We start from the raw sequence: 27,937 nt of genomic DNA, 5'->3' as shown, positions 1-27,937 counted from the left end.
AGGATTATGCTAAAGGAGTCTTTTACCTCGTAGTTTTTCTTCAGTGGAATGCACTAAATGACTTTTTTTTTTTAATCTTTAAATTAAAAATACTTTACAATAGCACTTTATGCAGTGTTTCAAAAACGTTTTTAGGAAACATACAGAACTAAAAATAAGCTTCTGAGATTCTTAAGCCGGTTAAGTGGAGAATTTATTAAAGAGAATAAAGAAGATAATTTAAATCTATTAATTGGATTCTATGCTTTTATAACCAGGAATGTCTATGATCATCTCATTACTATTCTTGCATGTGTTATATTTCACAGATGTAGTTTTATATGTTTGATTACATGCACTTTGTGGAAAACTCAGTGGCTTGGGGATTTCCTTGGTAACTTCACAAGAACACAATAAAGTAAAATAAAAATGGCATTATAAGTAGATTTTTTTTAAAATCGTGATTAAAGTGTTACTTGTAAAGTGGTAAATCATAAGAGAGTAGACTACTAAAAATCATATAAGCATATAAGCAACATATAAGCATTCGGCCCACTTTCTATTTTTGTTGTTGTTGTTTTTTAGGAAAAGATTTTCCTCACTCAGAAAAGTGAAACATGTGAGGAACCTTGTACTTGTTTCTATCAACAAGCCTAACCATAGCAGCCGTGTCAAGCCAATGTCAACAGAGCCAGTGCCTTCAAAGGACAAAGGTATCTGATTAAGTAAGTCATGTAAAACAGACCGCTCTCCCCACTGACTTGCTCTCTGCTGAGATCCTGGTTCCCACCTTTTAGAAATAGTTCCATTATTACAAGGGCACTTCGCTGATAAAACCCAGAGATGGAAAAACTTGATTACAAATAAAAATTGTACCGGTAGAGACAAAAATCCATGCTCCATCTCTCTTGGTAATGCTCTAAAATGAATAATGAACCAACCAGAGGTCGGTAGCACCATTGATCCAGCACTATGCTGGGCAGTAATAAGCATAAGCATCTCCCTGTGCTCCCTGAATGTGTCTGTCTGTGTCGGTCAAGTTGCTGAGCAAAACAGAGACAGCCAGTTTCTTCTGAAAAAATTCTCACATATGCTCCGCACCGTCAAAACACACATTGAAACTTAGCCCAGTACACACACACACACACACACACACACACACACACACACACACACACACACTGTAATGGGCACTGCTTAAATTTCTGACTGCAGAAATTCCCGCGGCTCTTGGCACTTACCTTGCAAGGATGTGTTAGGTAAACTTGCTTCATTCTCTCCCATTTTTTATCTCTTTTTAAAGGGGGCCGAACAGTTCCAAGTTGTGTCAGTTACCCTGCGAGCGGCCTGACCTTCTGACTTTCTGCTGTAGTAGTGTAACAGTACACTACCTGCTTTCTTCTGTGAATAATTACCATTCTGCTTCCTGAGTTACCTGGGCTTGCAGGACCTGTTTTACTATGAAGTGAGATCACATCCTTTGATCCAATGTGCTGCTATTATAATGTGAGCTTCACAAAACGTGGCTTTGTTTCCGTTTTAATATTAACTTTTAATTCCTTACTTTCACTTTAGTCCCGAAACCCATTTTCATTTTCCTCCTAAAAGTGTGTGGATGCTACCAACCCACCGTGGTGCAGAGCCAGAGTTTCATTTGTTTTTTAGAGTTTCTGATCTGTTGCTCTTACAGAAATCAAATAAAATTTAACATGAATTTTGCAATGTCCATTTTTAAAAATACAGAGAGCTATGGAAGAGCCTGGGAATGAATGTTGTGCTGTGGTAGAAAGACAGGCCACTACGAGTTGTTCAGCTAGTTGAGGGATGCAACGTCTTTGAGACTGGACTTCCTCATCTATAAAATATAGATAATATCTATTTCAGAGGATTACCACAAAACTTGAGAGAATAATGGATGACTGCTAAACATTGTCCATGGCAGCTAATAAGCAAACAAGCAACATTTTCTCCTCCTCTTCGTCTTCCTTCTCTTCTTCCTATTCTTCTATCACCTTCTTTCTTGTCTCCTTTCTCTTGTCCTTCGCCCCTTTCTGGCCAGTAGAAATAAGGCTGAAATAGAGCACTGGCGTCTGATGTCGCTATGTTCTGACATTAGCTGTGTTACTTATTAACAGAGAGTCTTAAGGAAATGACTCGGTGTGTCACAAGTCCTCATTTATAAGTGGATTCCAATATCTGCATTTCTTTTTTCATAGGCACATAGTGAGCATGACTCAAACTATTGTGCCTCAAAAAAAAAATAATCTCTAGCAAAAATTAGGGACAAATTAGAGATTTATCTTTACTCATTTGTAAGTGAGAGAGAAAGTAGACCACAAAAATTAGGCAATATATTTAAGCTCTATCTCCCATTAGACATCTAAAATTAAAAAAAAAAACACAAAAAACACCTCTACTTTCTCCCTCTAGAATTCCTTAACTGTTAGCTTTGGTCAGACTAGTTAAAAAAAAAAGAAAAAATATATATATATAAAATCCAAGTCGCAAATATCTCCTCTTTTAATAGTTCTTTTATTTTCAATTTGGAAAAAAATCTGCATACCACATTTGCTCGCTTATTAATGAAAGGCTGACTACATAAGTTATGTCAACAATAAAAAGGGCAAACACCTAGACAAGTTTTCTCAAAAGTATAAGAAATGAAAACAAACATGACATTAGCAGATTCTCATCAGAGTTCATTTAGAGTTCTTCCTTTCATTACTTCTCTTTTTCTCAGTTTCCCCATCTGTTCAATGAGGGAACTGGACCATTTATTATCTAAGGTTCATTCAATAATTTTAGTATCACAAATCTCTGATTTAAAACGATAGTTGTGGTTCATTTCAAACTAGCATACTCCTTTGCCTAGTACAATTGCATGATGTAACATATATACCGTGCTACACGGGTCACCAAAAGTAGCCTGAAATTGAATGTTTGCCAATACAACATTATAATAAACACATTTTGACTTCCGCATAAGAGAAGAAACACACATACCAATCCTCACTCATTATGACAAACTTGCTAATGGATTTACATATCTGCCCTGGGCACCTATAAAGTAACACCTATAAAGCTCCCATTATCTAACAACTGAATTATGGCATGTAGGAAGTCATTATGAAAGTAGAAGAGTTCTATATCTGAGCCAAAGAAAAATGTAAAAATATAAACACCAGAAACCTCAAAAGTTTGTGTTGCTGAACAGACATTCAGCTATACTGAAACAATTTCAATACTAATAAAGTACCTTCTCTCTCTCTCTTCCTCCCCCCTGTTTTCCCCTCCAGTTCCCTTGTGTCATTGCCTCCCGCCCCCATCTCTCTGGCCTTTAATGCCTGGAAAACTGGTTCCTTCATCACTTGCCCTTTACCTAACTCATATGCAAGGAATCTTCTTGATCCTACTCTTGGTTGAGGTTTTGTGGGGCCTAGAATGAGTCACCCCAAGATGTGCTTCTGTGGTATGTAGATTGTCTTGAGCTAAAGGCAACTTGAGCTGCAGGATCAAGGGAAATTTATGTCCCCCACCCTTAACTGCCTAGAAGAATTTGAATCAGAGGCCTTGGCCATCAGAGATGATCACTGATAACTTTTGACCTAACTACATGGCAGGGCAAACTTTTATTTACTAAACATCTGTTCTTCTGACCACCCTGCAATGACCCTTTGAGCCTCCAAGGTGCGTTACCTCATTCCTGGCTCAGAATATCTTATATACCTGATAGCCCTTTTTATCACTAAATCTCTCCTGCATGTGGGGTCTTTGACTGTCTCAGGTATGAGGGTTTCCCATACATATGTATGTATGAAATTTGGTTATTTTCTCTTGCTAATCTGTCTCATGTCTCTTTGAGTATTAGACCAGCCAGAAGAACCTTAAGGGTAGGGGAAAGTTAGCTCCTCCCACAGTCTCTTCTTTGTACTTTCCAGATGCCCCTTAACAGCACAGAACTTCTCCTCTCACCATCACACTGTATTGTATGCACTGTTTAATTACTTCTGTCCTTGCAATCTGTATGTCAGAGACCATTTCTGTGTCGATCACTTTATCTCTAGCGCCTAGTACATTTACTACTACATCCTATGCCTTCAACATATTTTGTAAAGATGAATAAAATTACCATCATCAGAAAAGGTGAATTAAAGAATCTATTCCAGGAAAGAAAAATGATAAAGTTTAGAAGTTCATCTGCAAGGGCAAATTATTAAGAGCTACAAGGATATAGGAATGAGGATAATTATGAAAGTTTTCAAAAAAAGAGTCAAAGATACAAGTGAATGAAAGAAAAAAAATAATAGTAAATGCATTACTTTAAATACACTGATAGAGAAAACCACTGGCCTAAAATGGAGTCACTTGGGCTAAAGTCCATTATACCAACACTAAATTTTTAATATTTAACCTTAACTGATCTTTCAGTCCTTCCCAGAAACATAATCTTAATCCAGCAGTCTGAAAATTTCTGGTCAATACCAATGAGGTAATCAGTCCCACGGGCCCTCTCTAGCCCCCATAGAAAGAAGCAATCAGTATGACAAAACCTTTGCTTTTCCTCTGGAACCACCCCCCAAAAAGATGTCCTGGTCTACAAATAATTATTTATCTTCTTCTGTTAATAGTTCCCTTGCTCCACCCTTCTTCCTACAAAAACCTTTCATTGTGTACAACCCCGCAGAGAGCCCTTCTAGTTGCTAGATGGGACCCTGCCCCATACATGAATTGCTTAATATTGCCAATTAGATCATTAGATTTATTTAGTTGATTTTGTTTTTAGCAACACACACACACACACACACACACACGGCATGGGTGGCATTAGGCAGAGTAGCTTCACTGAATGTGAAAAGGAAACTAACATAATTATTAAAATTATCAACATTTTCTGAATCATGGAAAGGAAGTCTATGAGACTGAATATGTCTTTAAATGTATTCTGAGGCTACTATAACATTACTGAGCACATTTTTAAAAAAATTTTTTATTGATTTCAGAGAGGAATGAACAGAGCAATAAAAACATCAACAATGAGAGAGAATCATTGATCAGCGGCCTCCTGAACACTCCATACTGGGGACTGAGCCTGCAACCCAGGCATGTGCCCTGACCGGGAATCGAACCGTGAACTCCTGGTTCATAAGTCTATGCTCAACACGCCAGCCGAGTCTGAGCATATTTTTTAAAAACAACTTAGATGACAAAATAAAAAGTGTTTAACCACATCACCTATTGTGTTTCCAACCTTCTATTTCTAAAGCAAACTCCAGGAAGAGTGTGGGCAAAGGAAGATGTTCCAGGTGCATCCTTTATCATTCAGTTTGTGGGTTCTACCGAAACTGCACAAGAGGAAGAAACCAGTATTGCAGTTTAAACTTGTGGGTAGCTCTTGAAATGTTTAGTTGATTTTCAAGTAAAGATATATGTGAAAATTTGAAAAAAAAGAGTAATAATTTAAGATTCTGAATGTTGGCATTATAGATTATAGAACACTAGAGGCCCGGTGCACAGATTCATGCAATGGTGGGGTCCCTCAGCCTGGCCTGCGCCCTCTTGCAACCTAGTACCTCTCAGAGGATGTAGTAGTTGTGATGCCGCAGGCTGCTGGTGAGGAGCCCGAGCCCAGGCTAGGCACCATACTGCTCCCGCTCATTTTCGGCCCTGCTGTGCCTGCCGCCGCTGCCACTGGGTAGCGCTGCCGCGGAGGCAAGAGAGGCTCATGCCACTGCAGCTGCACTTGTCAGCGGTGAGCCAGGTGTCTGGAGCCCGTCAACTGAGTGGTGCTCCCGCTGTGGGAGTGCACTGACCACTAGGGGGCAGCTCCCGTGTTGAGCATCTGCCCCCTGGTGGTCAGTGCATGTCATAGCAACCAGTCAAATGGTCACCTGGTCGAATGGTCGACCAGTCGCTTAGGGTTTTATATATATATATAGATGAGACTCTGGGACCCAGGATGGATCTTTGATTATAGTTTGAAGAATTAGGTAGATGTGCCTGAAGGGTACCAGAATATGTCACCCTAAAATATACCTCTAGGACATGTGGATTATTTTGAGTAATTGAGAACCTGGTTCTCCTTACCCCACTTTACTGCCTGAAAGTAAAATGTAAATGTCTCCTTTTGTAAAGAAAACTTACATGCATATAGGAAATTTCCATTTAAAAGTATATCTTTCCTACTTCCAGGAATATATCCTAAGAATCCTGAAACACCAATCAGAAAGAATATATGCACCCCTATGTTCATAGCAGCTCTATTTACAATAGCTAAGTTCTGGAAACAGCCCAAGTGTTCATCAATAGATGAGTGGATAAAAAAAAAAAGCTCTGGTACATTTACACCATGGAATATTATGCAGCTGTAAAATAGAAGAATCTCTTACCCTTTGAGACATCCTGGAGGGACCTGGAGAGTATTATGCTAAATGAAATAAGCCAGTTAGAAAAAGACAAGTATCACATGATCTCACTAATATGTGGAATCTAACCAACAAAATAAACTGACAAACAAAATAGATCCAGAGACATGGAAGCATGGGACAGACCAAGGACTTTAAGAGTCAAGGCAGGGGTTGGGGTATGGGAAGAAATTAACCAAAGAACTTAGATGTATACATGCATAACCCATGGGCAGAAACTATTGTGGTGAAGTCCTAGAGAAGGTGTGGGAGCTTGATGGAGGGGGCCAATGGGGGAAAAAGGGGACATCTCTAATATTTTTAATAATAAAGATTAAATAATTAAATAAATAAATAAATAAATGGGGGGAAAAGTGTCTTCTTACAAGGAAGATAATTATTCCTGAAGGCACCTCTTATCACCTGAGAAACTCACCTGGTGAAAAACAACCTTTAATTATCCTTCACTGTTGGTTGGTTACAGACAGAATTCCTAGGCTGGGATTTTCTGGTTCCCATGGCTGCTAAACAAGATAGCTAGGTTAGCTAGGAAAGAGGGGGAAATGCATTGCACAAGAAGAATGGTTAGGGCTAAATTAAAGATTTTCTCATGCTTGGAAATGCTGGTCCAAAATATTCTACCTCCCCTCTCCTGGATCTGAGTATTATTGTCCGCCCAGTTGCCCTACACAGAAACTTATTCTTGAATATGCCCTCCCACATTCCCCAAATAGTCACTAGGTCCTATCAATGTCATTGAAATCCACCTCCTTAACTTTCCATTTCCTATAGGTGAGGCAATTATCCTCCGTTGCCAAGACAGTAACTCCGTAAATGAATTGTTTCTTTCCTCTAATCCAGCCTCCCTATATCTTCCAGCATGATCTTTCTAAAACATAGTCATACTATTTCTATGCTCACCTGTGTTCATTGTTCCACAACCTACTCAATAATGTCACTATTCTATCACCACAAATTTTCCATCCCACTGACTCTTAATCCTCCAATAACATCTAGTTCAATTACTCAAGCTTCTCTGACATCCCCAAACACAATTGATATTATAATTCTAAATAGTTGAATCCAATATGCACATAATCGTATTTATTCTTCTATACATGTGAATATACTAGAAAAACTTGGATAAAAAAATTAAGGCCTACTCGGTGCTTTGTATTAGGATTGACTGATTGATAGGCAAAAATATCCTTCCAATCCTACTAACTAAACTTTTAATTCTCTCTCTTCCCCCCCCCTCAATAAAATTGCATACAGAATCTTCTGAAAGTCAATATTGATGGAGAAAGTAACTTTCAGTAGTAACAAGCATCCATTAACAAGGAAAAAAAGATAAGTCATAATTAATGGCAGGAAGAGTATTATCATTTTAATGATCTTTCCACTACAGTTTTATTAAATAAAGAAGCCAAGAAACTATTTAATTATATGTTAACACACATACACACACAGCAGAGTTGCTTAACAATTACTGATGCTTTGTGGGTTATTCTTTCACATAATTAAGATATACAATGACTCATCTAAAAACAGACACAGAGGTGCCAAATTGGAAGTCAGGTAGGAGTGATACTACTGATAGGGTTCAGAACAGGCTATCCCAAAATGTGCCGCTTTGTCATGAGGATTATTTTGAGCTAAATGCAATCAAAACCCAGGAGATTCAGAGAAAGCTCTTCACCTCCCCTCGCTCTCCCCCCCCCCCCAACAACTGAAATTCATATTTGAAAGAGGGCTTGTACCACAAAGAGAGCTATTACCAGAGATAACTTTTAACCAAATAAACTTATCTGCATTGCAGAGCAACCTTTGTTTCCCACACACCTCCTTATTTCTCCTGTAAATGACCTTCCTCCCCTTTGTATTCCCTTACACCCTTTTATAGCTCAGGATGCTATCTAAGCCTCACTTACCTGGCTGCCCTTCAGGCCTCATATTCTTATGGGGCTCTTGTAATTAAGTTCATTTCCTCCTGTTAATCTGTCTTATGTCAATTTATATTAGGAAAGGCAAAGAACCTAGAAGGAAAAATGTTTCCTCCCCTATTGCCACTAAAGCACTCTAATTTGCTGCTGGGAACAATACCATTTAAGATTGTGTTAGAACTGTGTATCAAAACATTAAATACAAGCTTGTAATCATAGTATATAGTGACTTATGCACTTTTATGAGGATCCCATGAAATCTTGGCTTAAATGTCAAAACGTTTCAAATTGATAAACTCTTGTTAGCAAACTCAGCCTCATCAATGTGAGTCTACTGACAGTGGAAAGACTAGTTGTGATAGCTAAGTATAATTTGAAAAAGAAAGAGTAGTTAAAATTTAAATGTATATTTAATAGTATTATTGTAGGCAGAGGCAACTAGTTAGATATTAGCAAAAGAGAGCAGACATCTCATTAAGCCAAATTAACTAGGAAGCCAGAGCTTTCAGACACCCCAGAGGAAAGCCCCTCCTTTGACAAAGGGACTCTAATCCCCAGGAGGAAGAAAGAACTAGTTTTCCAATCTCCACAGGGAACAACTGGCCATTTCCCCAGATTACAGGGGGAGGAAGAAGGAACAAAAGGGAAAGTCCTTTGCTGGGCACATACACAGTAGAAGCCAAGCTGGCGCAGCGGTGAGGGACCAACACAAGCCCACAAAGAGCCAGGAAAGAGATTGGATAGTTTGAAAGAAAGCCTATTCTTTCACAAATCCAACATAATATTGATACCATTGTAATGAACCCAGTTATTAACAACTGGAAAGGAGCAAAGTGAAGGCCACATTTATAGACATGACATCTGTGCAGCTTTGCCAGGAAGCTGCAATTGAACCCTCCCCAGGGTACCACCAGTCTCTCCCAAGCTCAAGGAAGGGACTGGACAGAGGAAGAAAAGATGCATGCCCAGGAAAATCTGGGTAACATAGGGAAGGTATTTGTCTGTCAGTCATACCTGGGAACAGGTCATTGGCCAAAGTAGGCATGGCCACTGCGAGGCGTGGAAGATTTGAGATACATAAATTCCTAAACAAAGGAGCTCCTTCTCTTGGTTTGTGGGATTCTTGGGACTGTGATTGCAGGGAGCTTCCTCTCCTGGCTCCTCTGCATCTACCCATATGGCCCATAGCCATGTGGATCCCACACAATGAACTAATGGACTACGACTGGCCTGATGCTCCTTAGGACTCAACTCCACCATTGGACGGAAACTTTACAAGCTGGCTTTGCTTTTAGCTCTGCTGGAACCTCAAGTGCACAACTTCCAGAATGAGATTAAGAGAAATGGGACTTTACAAATCAAGGGATGCAATTCCACACAAATAAAGATCATTATAACTCCCGTGTGAGCCTTTGAAAATTCATTTTTTCAAGATATCATAAGGACCCAACCCTCAGAACTTAGTGGGGAAAAGGATCCCCCACTTCCACTGATAACAATATAATAAAAGCTTAGCAAAAAGCTCCAGGTTAGTTCATTCATTTGCCCGTTATTCATAGACACTCTCTGCAGCAGCCCTGGGGGTCAAGTATGGGCCTGGGTTTGGCAGCTCAGCCAGAGCACAGGCAGGAGCAGAGACTCATCTAGCTGGCAGTGGGCAGAGAGTGGGCTAAACTATGGCATGGACTGAACTAAACTGTAGAAACTTCTGATGTCCAGCATCTCTGGGGCCTGGCCCTTCTTCTGGGCTTGGTGAGAACAAGTGCAGGTCGGAGGCCCCAGGAGCTGGAATCCTTCCACAGAGAGATGGGGCTGAGCCACCTGGTCCTGGATGAGACAGCAGGCACCTGGGGGTGGTCCTTTGTTTTCGCTCTAATAAATCTTGCGAATATACCTCATCCTTCCATACATGGGACCCCGAAATGCTTTTCTTGAGACTCAGTGGAAGAACCCTATTATCACAGGCATCATCATGAAACTATAAAATGAAGAGCCTGTGTACGCACACATACACACATATACACACACACATACACTTGACTAATTTACATATAGCAATCCATTGTTCAACAAACTCTGGCAAAACTCCCTCAAGAAAAACCCTAAGGACATCATTAAAGGAAAGGAATATAAGGAATATGCATGCTAACAGCTTGATATAGAATAGAATGGTGAACTCATCCATTTGAGAATTTTAAGACAATTTAACAATGTACAATAGAGCTGGGGAAATAATCTACAGTTAAAACTCAAGAACACCAAAGATTAATAGAAAGAAGACAACAGAATAATAATAGAATGTCATCTTTTTAAAATGCAGTGAAAATGCTTACATGATATTATTAGCCTGGAGATACATGTTTTCCCTCCAAACACCCTGAAATGACCAATTCAGGATACAGAAGTTTCATCTCCATGACAAAGAATGATCTAAAACAGAAACAGATTTGATAATATTTTGCTAGTGCAACCCAGTCATTCAGCCTCTTCACTATAGACGCAATAAATAAATAAATAAATAAATAAATTAATAAATTAATAAATAATAAATAAGTAACACCAAATGTGCTGCAGGAACTTGTTGAACACTAAACAAAAAACAATCGACAGCTACTCAGGAGGTAACAGCTTTCTCTTCTAAGGTGAAGCAGAGATAAAAGAGCAGGCTTCTCATGGTATTTAGAAACATTCAATTCCTCTCACTCACCTTAAAACATTAATAATAGATGAATGTGTCCAAAATAAACACAGTAACTATAATGATCACTTATTAAAATTAACAGAGTGCCTTGGTCAACTTAGGAAGTATATCACATTGTTATCTTTAATTTTGTAGTTCTTTTTATTTTTCTTTCATTTCTTCTATGCACTTTATTCTTTAACTTTCCTTATTTCCCTTCTTGTTCTTCTCTTTCCTCCTCCTCCTTCTCTTTCTCCTCCTCTTCTTCCTCTTTGTCCTCCTTCTTCATCTTTAAATAAAGTCAAAATATGGCATAACATGGTTTCCTAGAAAAATGATTCCGGGAAAACTACTTTTATTCAACATCATAATAGGTCACTACTTTCTACTGAGAATGTTTTCTTTCTCAAAGCTCCGCTTCTGCTTCCACAGCTGACTACTTGCCTAGGCTAGCATTGTTACAGAGAAGGAGATAAAGGATTAAAGTCTCCAACCTTCCCCCACAAGCAGCTAGTACCTAAAATAGACTTTCTCTAAAATGAACAGCTGCTCTCTTTCTATAGTTACAAAAATAAGGGGAAAAAGAGAACAAATGAAGTTAGATAAACTTTTCTGGATGGATTTTACAAAATAATAAGCTTAATGGGGAGAAATGTAGAAAATAAGGAAAGAAAGAAAAAAGCAAACAAACAAACAGGATGCCAGTCCGATGTGGCTCAGTGGTTGAACATCAACCCATGAACCAAGAGGCCACCAGTTTGATTCCTGGTCAGGGCACAGTGTAGGAGGCAGCAGATTGATATTCCTCTCTCATCAATGTTTATATCTCTCTCTTCCTCTCTCTCTAAGATAATAAATAAAACATATTACAAATAATTTTTAAAAATCCCAGGGTAACACTGGAAAATATGGTATCTAAAGCAATGAAAGGCTCAAAATACGTGAGCAATTTTAAGGATGAATAAACATAAAAATTGAAATAGATATTCATTGCTAAAATTACCTTTGAGTACTTATTTCATTTTGTCCCTCCCCTCTCTTCTAAAACCTTTAGTCTTCTTAAATACTAACATATGATTAATATTTCCTTAATATTTTAAGAAATATGCTAGGCAAACATGGCCCTGTCTTCCAACTCTCAAGGCACACATTTAGAGCATGTGTTGCTTTCAGGTCTGCCAGATTCATAGCATTCTATATAATAAAAGGGTAATATGCAAATTGACCCTAACAGCAGAACAACCAGGAACAACCAGTTGCTATGGCGTGCACTGACCACCAGGGGGCAGACGCTTAATGCAGGAGCTGCCCCCTGGTGGTCAGTGCACTCCCAAATGGGGAGCACCGCTCAGCCAGAAGCAGGGCTGATGGCTCCAAGCGCAGCGGCGGTGTCAGGAGCCTCTCCCACCTCCTCAGCAGCGCTAAGGATGTCTGACTGTGGCTTAAGCTAAGCCTTCAGTCAAACATCCCCTGAGGGCTCCCAGGCTGCCAGAGTGATGTCTGACTGCCAGCTTAGGCCCGATCCCCTGTGGAGCAGACCTAAGCAGACAGTTGGACATCCTCCATGGGGTTCCGGACTGCGGGAGGGTGCAGGCCAGGCTGAGGGACCCCCGCCCCAAGTGCATGAATTTTTGTGCACTGGACCTCTAGTTTAATAAATACTTGATGACTGATTAATTAAAAACATAACATAGTTATACTTTATCTTTCTCCTAAAATCTTTAAAATAAATTACTAAAGAGCATACAGGATCTTATTAATTTAGAATGTTTCTAGTATTCCTGCTTTCTCTGAAGAGGCCAGAATAATAAGCTGAATGGGGAGAAATCTATAAAAGGATTGTTTTGAGCTGAAGGCAATTAGTTCTCTGCCTTTCCACTTTCTGCTTAAAAGCAGGACATGTTAACATTTGTACTAGTGTCTACTTCTTCCTTAGTAGGGAAAAAAAAACTTCTTTAAAGACAACTCTTAGTACCTGACATGACATATCTGAATAAAGAACATGCTAAGTAACCCTTAATTTATAATGGCCCGATGCACAAAATTTGTGCAAGGGGCTCAGCCTCCACAGCCCGGCTTTGTCTGGAAGGTCATCTGAAAGGATGTCCAGAAGGACGTTCAGCTGTCCGGTCTAATTAGCTCATTACTCTTATTATAGAGTCCTCTCATCTTACCATAATTTACATCCCTCCCCCCTGAAATCTCAAACCCCTTTTTCTTTGTCCAGCCCAAGATGGTATATAAGCCTCAAATTCTAACTTCCTCCTGGAAGCACAGCCCTTTGCATGGACATATGTATGTAGGTATACACATCCAAATGTATTCTTTCCTCTTGCTATACTGTCTTTTGTCAGTTTAATACTCAGGATCCTCAGCTACTGAACCCAGGAGAGTAAAGAAAAAAGTTTCTTTATCCTCTATACTTTCAAATATATAATTTCACATATAAGAAATTTATAACAGCATACTACCTTTCCTCCTTCCTGTTCTTTGTAATGCTGATACCATACATTTATTATTACACACTAGAGGCCCGGTGCACAAAATTTGTGCATTGGGAGGGGGGGGTTTCAGCCCAGATTGCGAGAGGGTGCACGCCAAGTCAAGGGACCCCACTGAAGCACAATTGGTCTGGGGAGGGACTCGAGAGGTTGACCAGCCAGGGGTACTGTGGGAGGGCTCCAGGGTGTGTCCAGCCCGTCTTATTCAGTCCCGATCAGCCATACCCCAGCAGCAAGCTAACCTACCAGTTGGAGCGTCTGTCCCCTGCTGGTCAGTGCACATCATAGTGACTGGTTGACCGGTCAACTATCTCCCCCCTGGTGGTCAGTGTACGTCATAGTGAGTGGTGGAGCGGCCTTAGTATATCATTAGCATATTACGCTTTTATTGGTCGAATGGCTGACCAGACACTTAGCGTCTTACACTTTTATTATATAGGATGTTATAAATTACAATACCAGTGCTATTGTTTTTGCTTTAAGCAAGGAATCATTTTCAATTATATTAAATATGAAAAATACTTTCTTATATTAACCTACACATTTACCATTTTTTGCTCTTTGTACCTTTGTGTAGATTCAAGTTTAATTTTTCTAGGGCCTAAAAAGTGTCCTTGAACATTTCATTGTGGTTCTTGTCTCCTAACAATAAATTCCCTCATTTTTTGTTTGAAAAAGTTTGTATTTAGCTTTTATTCTTGAAAGATATTTTTCTATACATAGAATATTAGGTCAATGTGTTTCTTTTTCTTGAATCATTTTAAGTAAAGTATATTTTCTCTTGTCACCGCTCATGAAAATTGTATTTTTTCTTATCCCTTATCTTCTATATGCCATGTGTCTTTTGTCTCTTGCTGTTTTTATTTATTCTATTGGTAACTCATATTTAATCAATTTGATTATTATGTGACATTGTTTGTGTTTATTATTGCTTGGCGTTTGTTGAATTTCTTGGACCTGTCAGTTTATAATATTCACCAAATTCTAAAAAAACACACAACCAATTTGCCATTAATTGTTATCTTCAAATTTTTTGTATCTCCTTCCTTCACTCTTCTTTCCTTCTGGCACTCTACATTTATGTCATAAATATTCATAGAGATATATGATAGATATAGGTGATTAGATAGATAGATATGGATTAGATATAGATATAGATATAGATATATAAATATAGATATAGGTATATTCAGATCACCAAAGCTGTTAATTTTTTAATCCCTTTTATGTTGTATATTTTTTCTTTCTATGTCTTTCAGTTGGCCAATGGTTTGTTCTGCAAGTATCTGTTTTAATGTAAATCTCACCCAGTAAAATTTTCATTTCTAACTTTTTATTTTTCATTACTAGAAGTTCTATTTGGAACTTTTGATATTTTTAACATTCTAAATATTTTTTTATTAATTTAAATTCTTTATTGTTCAAAGTATTACATGAGTCTCTTTTGTCCATTGGTTATGCTCATAGGCATGCATACAAGTCCTTTGGTTGATCTCTTACCCCATCACCCCCCACCTTCCCTCATAGGTTGGACAGTCTGGTCGACACTTCTATGTCTCTGGTTCTATTTTGTTCATCAGTTTATGTTGTTCATTATATTCCACAAATGAGTGAGATCATGTGATATTTATATTTCTCTGACTAGCTTATTTCCCTTCATATAATGCTCTCCATGTCCATCCATGCTGTTGTGAATGGTAAGAATTCTTTCTTTTTTACAGCTGGTTAGTATTCCATTGTGTAGATGTACCACAGTTTGCTAATCCATTCATCTGCTGATGGGCACTCAGTTGTTTCCAAACCTTAGCTATTGTAAATTGTGCTGCTATGAACATAGGGGTGCATATATCTTTTCTGATTGGTGTTTCTGGTTTCTTGGGATATATTCCTAGAAGTAAGATTACTGGGTCAAATGAAAGTTCCATTTTTAATTATTTGAGGAAACACCATACTGTTCTCCACAGTGGCTGCACCAGTCTGCATTCCCACCAGCAGTGAAGGAGGGTTCCTTTTTTTCCACATCCTCTCCAGCACTTGTCCTTTGTAGATTTGTTGATTATAGCCATTCTGACAGGTGTGAGATGGTACCTCATTGTCGTTTTGATTTGCATCTCTCAGATGATTAGTGACTTTGAGCATATTTTCATATGTCTCTTGCCTTCTGTAAGTCCTCTTTCCAAAAGTGCTTGGCCCACTTTTTTATCGGATTTTTTATTTTCCTTTTGTTAAGTTGTATGAGTTCCCTATAAATTTTGAAGCTTAAACGCTTATCAGAGATAACATTGGCAAATATGTTCTCCCATGCAGTGGGCTTTCTTGATGTTTTGTTGATGGTTTCTTTTGCTGTGCAGAAGCTTTTTATTTTGATGTAGTCCCATTTGTTTATTTTCTCTTTAGTTTTCATTGTCCTAAGAGCTGTATTGGTAAAGATATTGCTATGGCATATGTCTACTACTTTGCTGCCTATGGATTCTTCTAAGATTTTTATGGTTTCCCATCTTATATTTAACTCCTTATCCATTTTGAGTTTATTTTTGTGTATGGTGTAAGTTGGTGGTCTAGTTTCATTATTTTGCATGTATCTGTCCAATTTTCCCAACACCATTTATTAAAGAGACTGTGTTGACTCCATTGTATGCTCTTGCCTCCTTTGTCAAATATTAATTGAGCATAATGGCTTGGGTTGATTTCTGGGTTCTCTCTTCTGTTCCACTGGTCTATATGTCTGTTCTTTGCCATTGCCAACAGTTTTGAGAAGAGTTGCTTTATGTCTTCTATTTTCTCCTCATTAGGTCTTAGTTTGCCTTAACATCATTGCACATATTTATAATAGTATCTTTAAAATTGTGGGCTAATTTAATCATTATGGGTATATTCCTGTTAATTAATTTTCTCCTGATTCTGAGTTTCAATTTTCTGCTTCATTGCATGTCTGATAATTTTTGATTGGACACAGAACATTTTAACACCATGACTTGTGTTGTTTGAGTGATGACTTTTTTAATATTCCTTTAAAGATGATATACTTTCTTTGGGCAGGATGTATTTGTAGAGCAGCCTGATCATTTTGATAATTGTTTTTGTAATTTTTTAGTGAAAGCCTAGAGTACCCTTAATGATAAAGGCTTTACCATTAAGGTGGATGATACTTTTGGAGCATCTGTCCAGTCAACAGGTCTCTCCACCCTCGCTGGTGGAAACATGAATACTTTCTAGCCAGTGTGAGTTCTGGAATTGTTCAATTTCGAGCTCCCTGGTCATTCTTCTTTCTTAACAGTTGTTCTTTGTTCAACATCATGAAGTTTCATATTTTCCACTAATTAAGTTAAAGACTTTGAAGTTTAGACTTTGATGTCTAAAGCTCTTACTTTGTACAGTTTTCTTTTTTTCTAAAATTATATCCATATACACAGTACAGGTGGTTCATTCTCCCCAAAGTTTAATCTATATCTCTTCAACTCAGGGTATTTTTCCCATCATCATAATTTTTAAATTGCCTCTGAGTAGAAGCCAGGCTAATTATAAGGCTCACCTTATTTAATTCCCCATTCTCAGGAATCACGGAGCTGAGATCTCAATTTCTAATGTCTGAAAACAATTGTTTAGATATTCTGTCCTATATACTAGCTTTATGTCAGAAGGCAAGTCAAATAGAATTTATTTCTCCATAGGCAGAGCAGAAATGATGTAGCTTTTCTGGATGACAATTTAGCAAATATATCTAAAATACTAAGTAAAAGTCATACCATTTGAAATTTCACAACTAGAAGATTTTCCAAGACAATAATCAGAAGTCTGAAAATGAGGTTATGCAACATTCATTGGTATTGTTTACAACATTAAAAAAATAGTCAATTAAATGCTAACAAAGAGATTTTAAAAATCAATTATTATATAATTAGAGGCACAGTGCATGAAATTCGTGCATGGGTACAGTCCCTAGGCCTGGCCGGTGATCAGGACCTATCTGGGCATTCTGGCTGGTGGCCAGGGCCTTCCTTTGTTCCACACCGCCCCCTGGTGGTCAGCACTCATTAGAGAGAGCGATTGAATTTCTGGTTAATTTCTGGATTCCCAGTCAAACTCCCGTGGGGACACTTTGCAGATTAGCCATAGATAGATAGATAGATAGATAGATAGATAGATAGATAGATAGATAGATAGATAGAATAAAATAATAACCTGCAACTATTAATGCAGAACTATTTATTGACCTGCAAAATGTTCAACATGTGTATTATGTTTCATCAAGACATATGACTTATGATAAAGCATAAAAACAATTATTTCTACATTATAGGATTATTGGCTGTTGTCTAATTTTTACTTGCATCTTTCTCAAGTTTTGACAATTTAAAGCAAGTTATGTATTACTTTAGAATCAAAATAAAGATTTGTTTACTATTTTGAGAAACAAATTAAGCCTTATTTATTATTCTTGACTGTTATTTCTATTAAGTTAGCAAGATAAAAAAAACAAACAAACAAAAGAAAAACACACAAGAGGATCTAAACTGTGCTTTCAAAAAAATGCCAAGGGTATTCACACGATTTATCTATAATTCATGTCTCTGATGTTTCTATATGGAATCTTAAGCTTGTTAGTGTTATTAGATAGCTAATATAAAGAAATAATTGTATGTGTATAAAGAGGTATTCAGTAAGTACTTAATGAATTTAGTTGATAAGGAAATATATTTTTGTAAACTTTAACAGGAAATTCTAGGAGGGAAACCTATAGTGTAATTTAAAACCTACAACACCATTTGGGGATGCAGAGAAGATAAGTGTCACTCAGCAAACACTTCACAGCTTGTTTCTTACAAACCCATACTTTCACAGAAAGTAATGCAAGTGTCTTAGCCACCATGTTGTTTGGGAAGATTTATGGAAGAAAAAGGAAACAGCAGGACAATTCTGTTTGAGCTCTAGAAGAAAGCAGACAAGAAGCCACCTAAGGGAACACTTTCACTCTCCAGGAACATAGCAAAATAAAATAAAAAATAAGCTTGACATTTCTTGTTCTTTATAAAACAAACAAAACTGTCTTCATAGGATTGTTAACACTATATGATCATTAACCAAAATATAGAATTTAATAACGAATGATTCTATTCTCAGAGCTAGCCAGTATTAGCTTTTAAATATATATCTTAGGGACAAAGAGAGGGAAGGGGAAGCATAAGGGTAAATAGGTATAAATATGATATAGATGTAGAGATAGAGCCACAGTTATAGACGTGCATAGATATATAAATTCTAATAATGTGCACAACATTTTGAAACAGGCTTTTTTGGTTAAAATTATACAGTCAATATCATTCTGTTGACATAGTTTTGATGGACCTTGGAATCAGAGAGATGTGGATTTAGGTCATGGCCACTACTTACTCCCAGTGTGATCTCAAACAGATTATTTCACTTCTCTGAGCCTCAATTTTATTTTATTAAAATAAAGAAAACATCTGAACTTCTACAAGGGGTGGAGGTGATAGTTCCATATAATAATTTAGGGCCTCATCATAATAAGCTCTTAACGAACTTATAGAATAATAATGATTATTATTTCTGTTTTATTGTTATTATAAGATTTACAAATTAATATGATACATAGTTTTTGGAATTCTTGCCAAGTCACAATGATTCTCTCTTATGTATTTCCCAAACCCACAGGTATGAATCATTTTGTTCTATGTACTATAGCTCATTCTATATGTTAATGTTGATTGAATCAGTATGTACATAAAATTTCAACTAGGGAGATCAGAGATTTTGCCCCCTGGAATTTTAATTTGGGACTGAAAGAGAATTAAAATTAGGTTTGTTACATGCAAAATCAGGAGATAAATGCATAGCCATGTTTACCCATGTGAGACGGGGGACCATAGAACAGCTATTCACAGAGGGAGATTAATACAGCTCATTGGTATCGAGAAACAGAGATAAGAAATTAGTTTGAATTACTCATGGCTTTTTCATTAGTTTTAGTCTTTCTTAAGAACTGGCCCTTGAATTTCATGGTGTAGTGGTTCAACTTTAGGTACCATTCTCATCTTCATGAATGTGAGAAAAACACCTCTTTGACCCTACACCAACTGAATTAATAAGAAAATTACTACAAGAACCTTTTCTGTTACCCCAAGTCCTCTTTGCCTGACTAATGATATTATATTGACCTGAGAAAGTATAAGAGAAAGTTTGATGAAGGAATTGATGAACAACTTACTTTGTAGATATCAATTGCTATGTCATGAGACTAATTCATATTTTAGGGATGGGGGAAGGAACTGGGAGAGTAGCAACTTTGAGTCATTAGCCAGAGTAGAGGGACTTCAGGGGAACCACATGACAAGCTTTGGAATGAAAAATATGTTTGCTACCACCAAAAAGTAAAAAGGAAGTGTCTTGGACCATGCCTTATAAAGCTGAATCTACAGAAAATCCCAATCTACAAGTCAGGACTTAACTAATATTTGGCCAGATATGGTAGACAGTATAATCATCCCCAAAGATGTCTATGTCCTAATCTCTTAAACCTATATATCTATTATGTTACACTAGAGGCCCGGTGCATGAAATTCATGCACTCAGGGGGGTGGGGTCCCTCAGCCCAGCCTATGCCCTCTTGCAGTCCGGGACCCCTCAGGGGATGTCCGCCTGCCAGGGGGATTGGGACTAAGCTGGTAGTCAGACATCCCTCTCACAGTTCGGGACTCTCACAGTTGGAGATCCCTCACTTCTTACCAATCACCTGCAGCAGAGGCAGGAAAGGCCCCCGCCACTTCACTCACCCAGAACTGACCACCAGGGGGCAGCTCCTGCATTGAGCATCTGCCCCCTGGTGGTCAGTGCATGTCATAGTGACCGGTTGTTCCACTGGTCATTCCGCCGTTAAGTCGATTTGCATATTAGGGTTTTATTATATACTAGGGGCCCGGTGCACGAAATTCGTGCACTGGGTGTGTGGGGGGGAGTGTCCTTCAGCCCAGCCTGCCCCTCTCACATACTGGGAGCCCTCAGATGTTGACCCCCATCACCCTCCAATCGCAGGATCGGCCCCTTGCCCAGGCCTGACGCCTCTGGCCTAGGCATCCAGCCCAGGCAGCGGGGACCTGCAGTGGCAGCCGGGGGCGCCACGATTGCGCAGGCTCCACCCCTGCCCCTTCAGGATGCCTCTGGCCCGGGCAGCGGGGACCCACAGCTGCAGCAGCCCCGCAATCGTGGGCTTCGCTTTAGGCCCAGGCAAGGGGCCCCTAGCTCCTGGGACTGCCAGCTTCGACCATGCCCAGCTCCCATCGCTGGCTCCACCCCTACTTCCTGCTATCACTGGCCAGGGTGGAAAAGGCACCTGATTCTCCCATCATGGCTGGGGGGCAGGGCAAAGGCGGCCCCAGGGCCGCCTTTGCCCTGCCCCCCAGCTCTTAGCTCCCCCCTGGGTTTCCGATCACTGTCAGTGGCAGGGGGCTTCTTCCTGCTTTCCCTTTTGCCTCCCTGCATTGTGCCTACATATGCAAATTAACCGCCATCTTGTTGACAGTTAACTGCCAATCTTAGTTGGCAGTTAATTTGCATATAGCCCTGATTAGCCAATGAAAAGGGTATCGTTGTACGCCAATTACCATTTTTCTCTTTTATTAGTGTTGATAGGATGACAAAGGGAATTAAGGTTGCAACCATGGAGAGATGACCCTGAATTATTTTAAAGATATAATATCATGAGTCTTTAAAAGGGGAAGAGGAATAGAAAGAAAGATGTGATGCAAAAAAGACTTGATCTGCTACTGTTTGTTTAAAGATGGAAGAAAGGGCACAACCCAATGACTGCAAGTAGGCTCTTGAGGCTGGAAAAAATAGATTCTTCCCAGGTTTCTAGAAAGAGACACAGTTTTGTAGATCCCTTGATCTTACCCACGTTAGACTGCTGATCTCTAGAACTATTAAGCAATGACTTTGTTTTGTTTTAAGCCATTGTGTGAGTATTAATTTGTTATAGCAACAATAGAAAACTAATAAAGTAGTATGTTCTAAATACTGAATTGAATTTATGTTTGTAATTTAAAATGACTGTAAGACTGTTCTATTCCATAGGAATTAAAATAAAAGTAATGATATTGCTAGGGTTTTCATCCATGAAAGGGGAAGACTGAATCCAGAAAGTTTAAAAGGTCAATGAAAAACAATAAAATTAGGGTATGAACATGTTATGGATGATTCTTGTTCAATCTGTTAAAATAAATGTGCTTTCATTAACTTCTTAATTCATTTATGCTAAAGTTAGCTTGAATTGTTCTTGTTATTTATAACCAAACGATTTTAATTACTAGAACTGTTAGAGATAATCATCCCAAGGACAGGTAAATATGGTGTCAGGCAGGGCTGTTGGACACTCCTAGTTCCAGAGTGAGAAAAATATCTAGGGTTTCTAATTTTTTTCAAACAAAAGTAAGTCATAAAATATGCTATAAAGACCACTTCATTTCAGTCCTACAAAAACCTCAAGAATGTCAACACAATATTATATACTGAGAAACTAAGGTTCAAAAAGTTAAAGAACTTTGCCAAGGTCATAATGGAACTTGCATCAGATCCTGATCTTTCTGACAACAAAGCTCTATTACAACATTCATTCATGCATGCAGACATTCATTTATTCATTCAGTTTATTGATTAATTACTATGTAAAATAAGGCCTCATTATATGCCACATAATTTACATATGTTAATTCATGTAATCCTTGTATTATTATCCATTTTATAGATGACACACAGAAGGATAAGAAACTTGCCTGAGGCCTTGTAAGTGACAGAGCCAAGATTCAAACCAGATAGTGTGGTTCTTTTGGTGACCACTTATCTCTATTGCTGTTTTTCCTAGGTGCTGATAGACAAATATAGGGTTGTTCCCCAAAATGTATACACACACTTTGAATAATTATAAAGGCAGTGTTTATTAAAATACATTTCATTTTCAAAATTGAGCTATTAGCTGTTAAAGTGTATATACATTTTTTGGGGACACGCTGTATAGTCTCTGTTCTCATTATAGTTGGAGAACCAGATGATAACAAAGCAAATAAATAAAATAAATGCTAACTGTCAGTGGGTTATGTAAAATAGAGCAGGATGTGATATATAAAAGGATTACAAGATGTCAAAATAACTCTATGGAAGAAACATTTAAAACATAGAGATAAAATTTGAATAGCCAACCATCCTATCTAATAAAGAAGGAATATGCTAATTGAACCTCATGCTGTTGCAAAGATGGTGGCACCCACAGGCAATAAGGAGGGAATATGCCAATTGACTGCCCCTCCCTCAAAGATGGCGGTGCCCACAGCCAATAAGGAGGGAATGTGCTACTTGACTGCCCTGCCCTCAAAGATGGCGGTGCCAACAGCAACAAGATTGTGGCGCCCAGTCCCCTCAGCCCCTCTGGGGTGGCAGGCGCGCGGAAAGTCTAGGCCCTCCCCTAGGCGGGCCCGGCTGCTCCATGTGCCTGCCTCCAGAGACCCCCAGTCCCCACTGCCCCCCAGCCGCCCAGGGCCACCCAAAGCTCAAGTAACCAGGGCCAGCCGAGGCTTTCACTGCCGGCAGTGGCAGCAGCAGAGGTGTGATGGGGCATCGCCTTCCCCTGATTGCCAGGTTGCCTCCCACCCCTAAGGGCTCCCAGACTGTGAGAGGGAGCAGGCCAGGCTGAGGGATCCCCACTCCAGTGCATGAATTTTCATGCACCAGGCCTCTAGTAAGGAATAAAACATTCAAGAGGTACTAAGGGGTGCATACTGAGAAGCATGAGAAGAAGCCTAGAAGTAGATAACAAGTTGGTACTTTCTTTCAATTGAAGAAAAATCATTATGCCTGAAGCAAAGGTTTGGTTAAATAGGATTAAACCATGAGAATTGCAGCAATAAATGGACAGATTTAATATTGGTTTTATAATGTTTTTTATCACTTGAAACAACATTTTCTCAAAGTATTAATAAGAATTCATTTTAAATCCCATTTTCAAAATGAATTATATATTTCTTTTTTTAACATATTTTATTGATTTTTTACAGAGAGGCAGGGGGAGGGATAGAGAGTTAGAAACATTGATGAGAGAGAAACATGGGTCAGTTGCCTCCTGCACACCCCCTACTGGGGATGTGCCCGCAACCAAGGTACATGCCCTTGACCGGAATTGAACCTGGGATCTTTCAGTCCACAGGCTGGTGCTCTATCCACTGAGCTAACCGGTTAGGGGGGCGAATTATATATTTCTAATAAAATAAATCATTTTGGGCCCCTTCCCTTCATCTATATTAAAAGCACTGTCATTTGCTTCCAATCGGGACCGAGGCACAACACTACTGAACAGCAGCTATTCCAGGTGCAGGACCAACGGCTTCTGCAGCATAAATTACATCCAGGCAGTTCATGCTGTCAATTCACTCCTAATTTACTGATTATCAGGTCAGTTTTAGCTCATGGTAAATGAACTAAATTAACTTTATATCTTCATTTTTGGTTATAAGTAAAATCAATTATGAGATATACTGAATAATTCAGAAACTTGCCTTATTTAGTTATGTTTAAACCTAGTACTTAATTTCATAGTCAAAATCAGAATGTTGATCAGAAATTGTGTGAAAAAGAATGAATTAACATTAATATTCTTTTGTTAACAGGGGTACACGTTAAGAATGTCTTCTTGCTTAAATTATTTAAAAATAAATAAAATACTTATAATTACTAATGATTAATACATTAAAATATTGAACAATATATACAAACTAATTTTATGGTTTAGTTATAATTTCAATGTGACAAATATTATAAATAAATTAAATTATTAAACAAAATTATATGCAATTATAATAATAAAAAAGAGTAATGGATAATTAGTTTATGACTCATACTCCATAAAGATTATTCCCCTCTAACTCCATTTCCCAAGAATAATAGGGAGTGTTAAACTTGGAAAAACTAATGACTTACAGAATTGATATATTTTTAAACAACTTTAAGTTTATTTTATACAGAAATCACTGAAATTTATTGGCATCCTCTGGGATTAAAAATATAAAAACACTAAAAAGGCAAATCATAAAATAATATTGCAAAACAAAATAATTAGTGTTAAAGAGCAAATCTCTTACATTTTCTTTCCCTTATGATAAAGAAGAGTAGAGGCATGTGAGAATGAGATTGTTTTTATATCTACTATATGGGCATACTCTTTGTTAAAGATGATGTTAAAGTATCATTTCACTTTTCCAAAACAGTAAGTATAAAATCTGTTGACCAATACATTCCTATTAAAAATGTTTGGTACAGTCTGTTTTAAGATATTGGAATATATATGTTGCTATATATTTTGGTTGCTGCAAATTTGCCCTCTAGGAATACTACAGCCTTATACTCTAGCAAGGAATAGAAAGCACTTGCTTAATGAGAATTTGTGTTGGCAAAAAAATCCTTCGAATGGAACATTTTAATTAGGCTCTCTCAATGAGAAAAATTACAAATATATTTTTTAAAAGGAAAGAAGTTGTATTTTCTCTGTCTATAAAAAATAAAAAGAGACAAAACAAAACAAAAAAACAAAGACACTTTGGAAGAAGAGCAAACCTGGTGTTATATTATATCTACTTTGATGGCAGTAAAGTTTTTTCCCAAAGCACGCATGTATAAAGATATAAACTACTTACATCTTTTATATCCTCTTCATAGCTTTAGCATAAATTACTTTCATATGGTATATCTAAATATTATAGTTATGTGGAAAGATAGGGACATGGGAATTGTTTGTTTTTCACTTTTTTTTTTGTCCTATTTATTTGGGGAAAAGTCTATAAATATATCAAGAAGAAAAAGTTAACTCCTTTGATAGAGAGACATAGGCTAAAATTAAATTTCCAGTATAAGGCAAAACAAAATAAGGGTGCACATTGTACATTCTCCAACAAAGCAGACCCTAGACCAGCCGTGGGCAAACTACGGACCGCGGGCCGGATCCGGCCTGTTTGAAATGAATAAAACTAAAAAAAAAAAAAGACCATACCCTTTTATGTAATGATGTTTATTTTGAATTTATATTAGTTCACACAAACACTCCATCCATGCTTTTGTTCCGGCCCTCCGGTCCAGTTTCAGAACCCACTGTGACCCTCAAGTCAAAAAGTTTGCCCACCCCTGTCTTAAACCCTCAAAAATGCCCACAGTGACATCTTGGTTGAGCATCTGAGAACAAGACACACCATTCACATGTCCCTGCCTTTTCACATACATTTTCCTGTACCAAAGATTCACATATACACCACAGATGAATATATCCTCCAATATATAATACTAGAGGCCTGGTGCATGGAAATTCATGCACTGGAGGGGGGTCCCTCAGCTTGGCTTGCCCCCTCTCACAGTCCGGGAGCCCTCGGGTGTGGGAGGTGACCCAGCAATCAGGGGAAGGCGATGCCCTGACCACACATCTGCTGCTGCCACTGCCGGCAGTGCAAGCCTTGGTTGGCCCTGGTTACCTGAGCCTCGGGCCGACCCTGCGTGGCTGGGAAGCCGCCATCCAAGGCTTGCCTGATCCTCGGCCAGCCCTCCTTGCCTGAGCCTCAATCAGTGGGGGGTGCAGGAGGACCCGAGGCCCCTGGCAGGGCTGAGGGAACTCCGGCAGCAGGCATGCAGAGCAGCCAGCCCAGCCCCCCCACTGTGGGCGCCACCATCCTGTGAGGGCATGACTGTCAATTTCCATATTACCTCTTTATTATATAGGATACCACATATCACTCAAGACCTATTTCAGGCCATATGTCAGCCCTCTGAGCTGACTCTCTAGCATTCACCCTTGCCCCTGATCACAGCCCTGTGTGGGGCTATAGGTTCCAGTATATGTAACAGTTCTGCAGCTCATTTGTGGGCAGAGGTTACAAATATCTATGCAGGAGTCAGATCAGCCATGAGTAACTTTATATTTGGCTCAGAAGGTATTTTTTTCATTTTAAATTAGTCCAACATTTTTATATTACATAATTTGCCATAAAATTCCAGATTTCCAGTTTTGCTGGGGAAGAACAAAAAATCTGCCACATTTTCACAGGGCAAAATTCTTTGGATCAGTACAGCTCTCATGCACAGGCAGGAGCGATCAGTCTCAAAACCCTGCCTCTTATCTCGCCATTCCAGGTCTGTCAGCTGTTATGTAGTTTACTATTTGCAGTGTGTGTGTGTGTGTGTGTGTGCGCGCGCGCGCGCGCACATGCGTGGGCGTGCACACACACTTTTTATCACATGAACTATTTCTCTCTACTTAGCTCAATTATTTTCTCTCAATCATCTCAATTTTTTGTGTCATTCTAGCCTGTATGTTATGTGACTCTGAGACCTCTAGGCTGTGGAAACATGAGCACCATAGATAATTTAAATACACACATCATTTATAACTACTGTTATCTTTTTTATTTCAGTTAATTTTAACCACAACTTCATTCCCTCACTTCAAATTAATTTCCAATGCTACTAAAAATACCTACTTATCATATCAACCCTTTCCTCAAATGTTCTTTCTAAAAATTTAATGTGTTGAACATGTAATGACCATAAGGGAGGCAGTCAGAAGGTAAAGCTATTGATGATTCTCAATCTGGATAACTGATCCGTAAAGAGAGAAATTAGTTTAAACAATGCCCCATGTTCTTACTTCCCTTCCAGATGATTGGCTTCCTGCCCAGCACTGAGCACAGACGGCCCAGAGAAGCACCAGAAGTTCTACCATAAGCTTCCGGAATCAGCTGACAACCGCAGGTCCTCAGGGAAGTCAGAATTCTGTGTAATTGCCTGAAACTCCTCCAGGCCTAGCTAGGCTTGATTGCAGTGACTAGTGGTTCATTTGCTCAATCTGTCTGATAGCTCACCAGGAGAAAACAGGCTTTTCATTACTTGTAAAATGAGAAACATTATGTGTTTCTTTTTAAAAAAAAACAACAACAATAATCAAACTTTGCCCAGTCTCTGTGAAAAGTACAGAAAAGAGTATGGGTTTCTGTTTAAACATTAATAAAAATAATAGCAAATATTATCTGATCATCTACTACATGCCAAGTAATGAAGTAGGTGATTTACACATATATTTTCATCATATTGCTCAAACTTGAGCTAGGTATTGTCATCCATTTTTATAGATGAGGGATCTGCATTATAAAATAAAGGTGAGAGGTATTTCCTAATGTAATGGAATTAATAACTTGAAATTCTAGGCTGCAACCTTATCTAAGTTTGATGCCAAGCATGTACTTATTTTATACTAAGCTATACTTTGCCTTCTCCTAAGCTTTCAAGTCTACTCATTCCCAGTCTTCTTAGAGGAGTGGGGCCTTAGCTAATGAGCAGATGGGTCATGAATCAGTGGTTGATGACAAGTCTGGAAAGCATAATCATACTGGAAAG

General features: G+C 38.5%; 1 protein-coding gene across 3 annotated transcripts in view; it reads right to left on the bottom strand.

The window, feature by feature from the left end:
* NAALADL2 (N-acetylated alpha-linked acidic dipeptidase like 2) overlaps nt 1-27,937 on the bottom strand; it is a 1,191,965-nt gene that overhangs the window by 832,422 nt on the left and 331,606 nt on the right. Inside the window, exon 4 of one of the 3 annotated variants that reach the window (XM_059687069.1) lies at nt 10,657-10,753. The exons of 1 other annotated variant lie outside the window; for it this stretch is intronic. Coding sequence is in view for 1 of the 2 variants with exons in the window: in XM_059687067.1 (XP_059543050.1) it covers nt 1,221-1,263 (43 nt within the window). In the remaining variant the exon portion in view is untranslated. Of the gene's footprint in view, nt 1-1,220; nt 2,050-10,656; nt 10,754-27,937 lie in introns of those variants that run through there. One more of the 3 variants, XM_059687067.1, reaches the window with a different exon arrangement.

Source organism: Myotis daubentonii, chromosome 3 (assembly GCF_963259705.1).
Source record: "Myotis daubentonii chromosome 3, mMyoDau2.1, whole genome shotgun sequence".
NCBI lineage: Eukaryota > Metazoa > Chordata > Mammalia > Chiroptera > Vespertilionidae > Myotis > Myotis daubentonii.
Note: the sequence above shows the minus strand (reverse complement) of the source record. Positions and strands in the feature narration are given on the sequence as shown.